The sequence below is a fragment of the Oncorhynchus tshawytscha genome, unplaced genomic scaffold (genome assembly GCF_018296145.1).
Source record: "Oncorhynchus tshawytscha isolate Ot180627B unplaced genomic scaffold, Otsh_v2.0 Un_contig_5029_pilon_pilon, whole genome shotgun sequence".
Classification (NCBI taxonomy): Eukaryota; Metazoa; Chordata; class Actinopteri; order Salmoniformes; family Salmonidae; genus Oncorhynchus; species Oncorhynchus tshawytscha.
The window spans coordinates 54,138-63,184 of NW_024608450.1; the positions used below are offsets into that span (position 1 = coordinate 54,138).

The following is a 9,047-nucleotide window of genomic DNA, read 5'->3' on the forward strand; positions in this document are numbered from 1 at the left end:
AGACAGGTTGAAGGACTGGTCGGTTGACTAGTTCAGAGACAGGTTGAAGGACTGGTCGGTTGACTAGTTCAGAGACAGGTTGAAGGACTGGTCGGTTGACTAGTTCAGACAGATTGAAGGACTGGTCGGTTAACTAGTTCAGAGACAGGTTGAAGGACTGGTTGGTTGACTAGTTCAAAGACAGGTTGAAGGACTGGTCGTTTGACTAGTTCAGAGTAAACCAACAGGGGTGTATTCATTAGTGCACACTGTAGCTAAGCGTTTTCAATAGTAAACTGTTTGCAATGAAAACGAGAGCATCTTACTGGGCAAATTCAGGTCGGTCCCTCCTCATTTGGTCTTGTTTGCTTCTGTTTGGTTCCTAGAGAATTGTTCCCTCTTTCCGGGTAGGGGTTTCATCAAGCTGGTACAGACCCACCTATGAACCCTGGCCTAAAGTAGTGCACAATATAGGGAATAGGGTTCCATAGGGCTCTGGTCTAAAGTAGTGCACTATATAGGGAATAGGGCTCCATACGCCTCTGGTCTAAAGTAGTGCACTATATAGGGAATAGGGTTCTGGTCTAAAGTAGTGCACTACATAGGGAATAGGGTTCCATAGGGTTCTGGTCTAAAGTAGTGCACTATATAGGGAATAGGGTTCCATAGGGTTCTGGTCAAAAGTAGTGCACTATATAGGGAATAGAGTTCCATAGGACTCTGGTCTAAAGTAGTGCACTATATAGGGGATAGGGTTCCACTTGGGACACAGACAGAGAGCAGGAAGGTTTATATCTGGTGTCTCCAAAGCAACATGATGAAGATGAAGACAATGAAAGAAATATTTGAATTCTTTATTCCAACTGGTTTCAGAACATAAACATAAAACACATGAGAATAGTTCCTTCCTGCAGAACAATCAATGAGGGAGAAAGTACAGTTTCACCATGGCAACAACATTATACAGAGAATACAAATGTGTAACTGTGCATCCCAAATAGAACCCTATTCCCTATATAGTACACTACTTTAGACCAGAGCCCTATGGAACCCTATTCCCTATATAGTGCACTACTTTAGACCAGAGCCCTATGGAACCCTATTCCCTATATAGTGCACTACTTTAGACCAGAGCCCTATAGAACCCTATTCCCTATATAGTGCACTACTTTAGACCAGAGCCCTATAGAACCCTATTCCCTATATAGTGCACTACTTTAGACCAGAGCCCTATGGAACCCTATTCCCTATATAGTGCACTACTTTAGACCAGAGCCCTATGGAACCCTATTCCCTATATAGTGCACTACTTTAGACCAGAGCCCTATGGAACCCTATTCCCTATATAGTGCACTACTTTAGACCAGAGCCCTATGGAACCCTATTCCCTATATAGTGCACTACTTTAGACCAGAGCCCTATAGAACCCTATTCCCTATATAGTGCACTACTTTAGACCAGAGCCCTATAGAACCCTATTCCCTATATAGTGCACTACTTTAGACCAGAGCCCTATGGAACCCTATTCCCTATGTAGTGCACTACTTTAGACCAGAACCCTATAGAACCCTATTCCCTATATAGTACACTACTTTAGACCAGAGGCCTATGGAACCCTATTCCCTATATAGTGCACTACTTTAGACCAGAGCCCTATTCCCTATATAGTGCACTACTTTAGACCAGAGCCCTATTCCCTACATAGTGCACTACTTTAGACCAGAGCCCTATGGAACCCTATTCCCTATATAGTGCACTACTTTAGACCAGAGCCCTATTCCCTATGTAGTGCACTACTTTAGACCAGAACCCTATGGAACCCTGTTCCCTATATAGTGCACTACTTTAGACCAAATCAAATCAAATAAAATGTATTTATGAAGCCCTTCTTACATCAGCTGATGTCTCAAAGTGCTGTACAGAAACCCAGCCTAAAACCCCAAACAGCAAGCAATGCAGGTGTAGAAGCACGGTGGCTAGGAAAAACTCCCTAGAAAGGCCAAAATCTAGGAAGAAACCTAGAAAGGAACCAGGCTATGTGGGGTGGCCAGTCCTCTTCTGGCTGTGCCGGGTGGAGATTATAACAGAACATGGCCAAGATGTTCAAATGTTCATAAATGACCAGCATGAACAGAGCCCTATGGAACCCTATTCCCTATATAGTGCACTACTTTAGACCAGAGCCCTATGGAACCCTATTCTCTATATAGTGCACTACTTCAGACCAGAGCCCTATGGAACCCTATTCCCTATATAGTGCACTACTTCAGACCAGAGCCCTATGGAACCCTATTCCCTATATAGTGCACTACTTTAGACCAGAGCCCTATGGAACCCTATTCCCTACATAGTACACTACTTTAGACCAGAGCCCTATGGAACCCTATTCCCTATATAGTGCACTACTTTTGACTTTGCCCACTACTCAGAGATGTCACCACCCACACTGTGTTACATAAGTAAGTGGGGGAGGGAGGGAGCCCAACTCTAGTTGGCACTACATAGTATGCATCCCAAATGGGACCCTAATCCCTATATTGTGCTCTATTTTTTTTTAAACAAAAGTAGCACTATACAGGAAATAGGGTGCCATTTGCTCCCGAGTGGCGCTGCGGTCTAAGGCGCTGCATCTCAGTGCAAGAGGCGTCACTACAGTCCCTGGTTCGAATCCAGGGACTGTGATCGGGAGTCCCATTGGGCGGCGCACACTTCCGGGTTTGGCCCCGGTAGGCTGTCATTGTAAATAAGAATGTGTTCTTAACTGACTTGACTAGTTAAATAAAAAGGTTAAATAAAAAAATAAACAACTAATTTGGGACACAGATATGATTTCCACCAGTTAAACTCCAACCTCATCCCCAGACTATTTGGCACAGGAGGAAGTGTCTGGGCACAGGAGGAAGTGTCTGGGCACAGGAGGAAGTGTCTGGTCATAGGAGGAAGTGTCTGGTCATAGGAGGAAGTGTCTGGGCACAGGAGGAAGTGTCTGGTCATAGGAGGAAGTGTCTGGGCACAGGAGGAAGTGTCTGGTCATAGGAGGAAGTGTCTGGTCATAGGAGGAAGTGTCTGGTCATAGGAGGAAGTGTCTGGTCATAGGAGGAAGTGTCTGGTCATAGGAGGAAGTGTCTGGTCATAGGAGGAAGTGTCTGGGCACAGGAGGAAGTGTCAGGTGATAGGAGGAAGTGTCTGGTGTGTGTAATCTTGACAACCCAGAACCAAATCTTGTATGATCTCGCGGTTCATGTTTCTTTGTAACGAGAGACTAGGTGTGTATTCATTAGCGAACAGAAAACCTTTTGCAATGAAAGAAAAACGTTTCTTATTGGATAAATCAAGGTTATTCTCTCCCCATTTCAGCCTGCTTGCTATACCAGTGAACACGCCCTGGTGTGCAAGACCATCGACCAGGAGAAGTCAGACGGTATGTTTAACAGTAAGGCAGGTTCCTCTATATGTTTGGCCAGAGGATTGCTGCTCTTCAACAATCTGTAAACAGACAGAAACACAATGATGCTGCTGCTTCACTCATCAGAGGCTTTAGGCTACATCGAAGACCATTAGAGACCATTAAAGATCAGCATCGTTTATATAAAAAAAGGATAATTGGCAACAAACATTTCTCAACAGACTAGAAAATTACAACAGGAATTCAGCCTGTCTGTGGTGTCAGAGTCACATTCATTAGTGCACATTGGACAAGTTCAAGTAGTCCCTCCTGGTTTCTTTCTGCCCCCCCCCCGTTTGGTTTCTAGTGAATACGACCAAGGCTAGTTTGGTGTGCAACAAGGAACAAAATGGGCCTTCCAGACAGACATGATATCATCCATCCACTCTGCTCTTCTGGGTTCCAGCAGGCAAGATGGGACGTCAGAATGGACTGGGTTTCACAAATAGAAAAGAGTTCTGTCTGTAGACCCAAAGGCTCATTTCCTTGGCAATATCCCTTTGAGAGAGTGTCTGTTGACACCGGTAACTCCGGTAGAGAAGTGTTTGAGATGCAATGTCCAGAGGAAGAGTGGCAGGCTCTCAGTCTTCCTCTGTTTCTGTCTCCTGTGGCTGCTTGTCCCGTAATAGTGGAATGACAGACTCCCACGCTGCAAGGCACTGAAACAGAGAGAGAGGGAGAGAGGAGGACATTAGTTAGCGCGAGAGAGAGGAGGAGAGAGGAGGACATGAGAAAGGGGGAGAGAGGAAGACATGAGAGAGAGAGAGAGAGAGAGAGGAGGACATGAGAGAGAGGGAGAGAGAGAGAGGAGAGAGGAGAGAGAGGAGGACAGGAGAGAGAGAGGGAGAGAGAGAGGAGGACATGAGAGAGAGAGGGAGAGAGAGAGAGGACATGAGAGAGAGAGGAGGAGAGAGAGGAGGACAAGGAGAGAGAGAGAGAGAGAGGGGAGAGAGAGAGGGAGGACATGAGAGAGGAGGAGAGAGAGGAGAGGAGGAGGACATGAGAGAGAGGGAGAGGGAGAGGAGAGGAGGACATGAGAGAGAGGGAGAGAGAGGAGGACATGAGAGATAGAGATATATATAGGAGGACATGAGAGAGAGAGAGAGAGATATATGAGAGAGAGAGGGAGAGAGAGGAGGACATGAGAGAGAGAGGGAGAGAGAGAGGGAGAGAGAGAGAGAGAGAGAGGAGGACATGAGAGAGAGAGGGAGAGAGAGAGAGGAGAGAGGAGAGAGGGAGAGAGAGAGGAGAGAGAGAGAGGAGGACGAGAGAGAGACAGGAGAGAGAGAGAGAGAGAGGGAGGACGAGAGGGAGGGAGAGAGAGGAGGACAACAGAGAGGAGGATTTTTGAGAGACGAGAGACAACAGAGGACAGAGGGAGAGAGGAGGACGAGGAGGACAACTAGAGAGAGGGAGAGAGAGGAGGACAGAGATTTTTAGAGGACAACTAGGACAGAGATTATTATGGGAGGAGAGAGAGAGAGACATGAGAGAGAGAGGGAGAGGAAGAGAGGGAGGACAGAGAGGAGGACATGGACAGACTAGGACAGAGAGAGAGGAGGACATGGAGAGAGAGAGGGAGAGGAGAGAAGGACAACTAGGACAGAGAGAGAGAGGGAGGACATGGCTCACAGCCAGGGCAGGATATAAGGACAGAGAAAGAGGAGACATGGCTCACAGCCAGAGAGGGAGGACAACTAGGACAGGGGAGAGGAGGACATGAGAGACAGCCAGGGAGGAGACGACAGAGAAAGAGAGAGAGGACATGGCTCACAGCCAGGGAGGAGAGAGGACAACTAGGACAGAGAGGGAGAGAGGAGGACATGAGAGAGAAAGAGAGAGACATGAGAGAGAGAGGAGAGAGGAGGACACAGAGAGAGGGAGAGAGGAGGACATGAGTTAGCGGGAGAGAGGAGGACATGAGACGGGAGAGAGGGAGGACATGAGTTACGGGAGAGAGAGGACATGAGTTAGTTGGGAGAGAGGAGGACATGAGTTATGGGAGAGAGGAGGACATGATTTGGAGGGAGGGGGACATGATTTGGAGGAGGAGGGAGAGAGAGATGCTGCAAGGCACTGAAACTAAGAGCGAGACAAGGACAGGAGTTAGAGAGTGAGAGAGAGAAAAAGAGACGACAGAGAGAGGGACTAGAGAGAGAGACGAGAGAGAGAGGACAGAGACGAGAGAGACAGAGACGAGAGAGAGAGAGACTTTATATATGAGAGATGACAGAGAGAGAGAGACAGATATAGGAGACAGAGATAGAGACAGAGACTATATATAGGGAGACGATAGATATCTATATATATATATATAGACCGACTTATATATATATATATATAGGAGGGAGAGTTTAGGGATACATATATATTATTTTTACATAGACAGGGAGGACATATATTTTTAGAGATATAGATATGAGATATTATATATATATATATAGATATATATAGGAGATATATTAATCTGAGAGAGGATATATATATATTATATATAGAGAGATATATAGACTGAGAGAGAGAGAGAGAGAGAGAGACAACAGAGAGAGGGAGACGAGAGACAACAGAGAGAGGGAGACGAGAGACAACAGAGAGAGGGAGAGAGCGAGAGAGAGAGACAACAGAGCGAGGGAGAGAGAGAGAGAAAGAGAAGACAGAGAGAGACGACAGAGAAAGAGAGACGAGAGAGAGAGGGAAACGAGAGAGAGGGAGAAGAGAGAGAGAGAGAGAGAGACGACAGAGAAAGAGAGAGACGACAGAGAAAGAGAGAGACGGCAGAGAAAGAGAGAGACGACAGAGAGGGAGACGAGAGAGAGGAGAGAGACGAGAGAGAGGAGAGAGAGACAGAGAGAGAGAGAGATGACAGAGAGAGGGAGGAGACAGAGACGAGAGGGAGGAGACGACAGAGAGGGAGGGAGACGACAGAGAGGGAGGGAGACGACAGAGAGGGAGGGAGACGACAGAGAGGGAGGGAGACGACAGAGGGAGGGAGACGACAGAGAGGGAGGGAGACGACAGAGAGGGAGGAGAGAGAGAGAGGGAGGCAGAGAGAGAGAGAGAGAGAGAGAGAGAGAGGGAGAGAGAGAGACAGAGAGAGAGAGAGGGAGGCAGAGAGAGAGAGGCGAGAGAGGCGAGAGAGAGGCGAGAGAGAGAGGCGAGAGAGAGGGAGGCGAGAGAGAGGGAGAGAGAGGGAGACGAGAGAGAGAGAGAGAGGACAGAGGGAGAGAGGACAGAGGGAGAGAGAAGACAGAGAGAGAGAGAACATCCCTGGTCATCTCTACTGCCTCTGATCTGGAGGACTCACTAAACAGAGAACAACCCTGGCACAAGCTTCAGCGCTCACCGGTCCCATTCTGTGAGCTTGTGTGCCCTTCATCCCTACATCTACTACTACTTCGCAGCTGAGCCATTGTTACTCCTAGACGTCACAATGACAGCACTTATAGTTGACCGGGGAAGCTCTTACAGGGCTTGTTGGAAAGGTGGCATCCTATGACGGTGCCACGTTGAACATCACAGAGCTCTTCAGTCAGGCCATTCTACTGCCAATGTTTGTCTATGGAGATTGCACTGCTGTGTGGTCGATTTTATACACCTGTCAGCAACGGGTGTGGCTGAAATAACCGGACGAACTAGAGGTTCTACAGGAGGATCTCTGGGTTCTACAGGAGGATCTAGAGGGTCTGTAGGAGGATCCAAAGGTTCTACAGGAGGATCTATACGTTCTACAGGAGGATCTATAGGTTCTATAGGAGGAACCAGAGGTTCTACAGGAGGATCTATAGGTTCTATAGGAGGAACCAGAGGTTCTACAGGAGGATCTAGAGGTACTACAGGAGGAACTAGAGGTTCTACAGGAGGATATAGAGGTACTACAGGAGGATATAGAGGTTCTACAGGAGGATCTATACGTTCTACAGGAGGATCTATAGGTTCTATAGGAGGAACCAGAGGTTCTATAGGAGGAACCAGAGGTTCTACAGGAGGATCTAGAGGTACTACAGGGGAACTAGAGGTACTACAGGAGGAGCTAGTGGTTCTACAGGAGGATCTAGAGGTACTACAGGAGGATCTATAGGTTCTACAGGAGGATATAGAGGTTCTACAGGAGGATCTATAGGTTCTACAGGAGGACCTAGAGGTTCTACAGGAGGAAGTAGAGGTTCTACAGGAGGTTCTACAGGAGGAAGCAGAGGTTCTACAGGAGGAGCTAGTGGTTCTACAGGAGGATCTAGAGGTTCTACAGGAGGATCTAGAGGTTCTACAGGAGGAAGTAGATTCTACAGGAGGAAGTAGAGGTTCTACAGGAGGATATAGAGGTTCTACAGGGGGATATAGAGGTTGTACAGGAGGAAGTAGAGATTATACAGGAGGAAGTAGAGATCCTACAGGAGGAAGTAGAGATTAAAATAGGAAAGAAGTAGAGATTCTACAGGAGGAAGTAGAGATTCTACAGAGGAAGTAGAGATTCTGCAGGAGGAAGTAGAGGTTCTACAGGAGGAAGTAGAGATTCTACAGGAGGAAGTAGAGATTCTACAGGAGGAAGTAGAGATCCTACCGGAGGGAAGTAGAGAACTACAGGAGGAAGTAGAGATTATACAGGAGGAAGTAGAGATCCTACAGGAGGAAGTAGAGATTCTACAGGAGGAAGTAGAGGTTCTACAGGAGGATATAGAGGTTCTACAGGAGGAAGTAGAGGTACTACAGGAGGAAGTAGAGGTTCTACAGGAGGAGCTAGAAGTTCTACAGGAGGATGTAGAGATTCTACAGGAGGAAGTAGAGATTCTACAGGAGGAAGTAGATTCTACAGGAGGAAGTAGAGATTCTACAGGAGGAAGTAGAGGTTCTACAGGAGGAACTAGAAGTTCTACAGGAGGAACTAGAGAGACTAGAGGAACTACGGGTAAAAGAGGGACTAGAGGTATTACAGGAGTTTATACAGGAGGAGCTAGAGGTTCTACAGGGGATCTAGAGATTCTACAGGAGGAACTATAGGTTCTACAGGAGGACCTAGAGGTTCTACAGGAGGACTAGAGATTCTACAGGAGGAACTATAGGTTCTACAGGAGGACCTAGAGGTTCTACAGGAGGATCTAGAGGTTCTACAGGAGGATCTAGAGGTTCTACAGGAGGAGCTAGAGGTTCTACAGGAGGAAGTAGCGGTTCTACAGGATGAAGTAGAGGTTCTACAGGAGGACCTAGAGGTTCTACAGGAGGACCTAGAGGTTCTACAGGAGGACCTAGAGGAGAAATCAGAGCTGAGACCATTTTCTTCTAGTTGAACTATGATCACCTGGGTTACACCAAGAAAACCAAAACAAATCATTTACCAGGTCAGGGTCGAGATAAGGGCTGGGCTAGGATTAAGATTTTGGCAAGGGACAATATATATATTATAACAAAAGGCAGTGGGTAGTCTCCCCTCTTACCTTCTCATAGTACTGGATGTTGTGGTCTGCCATGCCAGTGAGTAACTGTCTGAAGTCTTGTCTCTTGTTGTTCTGCCAGCGGTCCCAGTCTGACTTCAGGTCAGCATTGCAACACTCCACTCTGTCATGGCACTTCTCCACATCTGTAGGCACCTGCTGTAGGGAGGGGTCAGAACTAATCACCTGCTGTAGGG

General features: G+C 47.2%; 1 protein-coding gene across 1 annotated transcript; it reads right to left on the minus strand.

The window, feature by feature from the left end:
- Positions 1-3,546: 3,546 nt before the first annotated feature.
- Positions 3,547-9,009, minus strand: LOC121843535 (sorting nexin-30-like; the record flags this gene model as incomplete). The annotated part of the gene is given in 2 exon segments (XM_042313180.1): positions 3,547-4,083; positions 8,854-9,009. Coding segments are annotated over 2 exon segments (234 nt in total), but the record flags the coding sequence as incomplete, so codon positions are not given.
- Between the last annotated feature and the right edge of the window lie 38 nt (positions 9,010-9,047).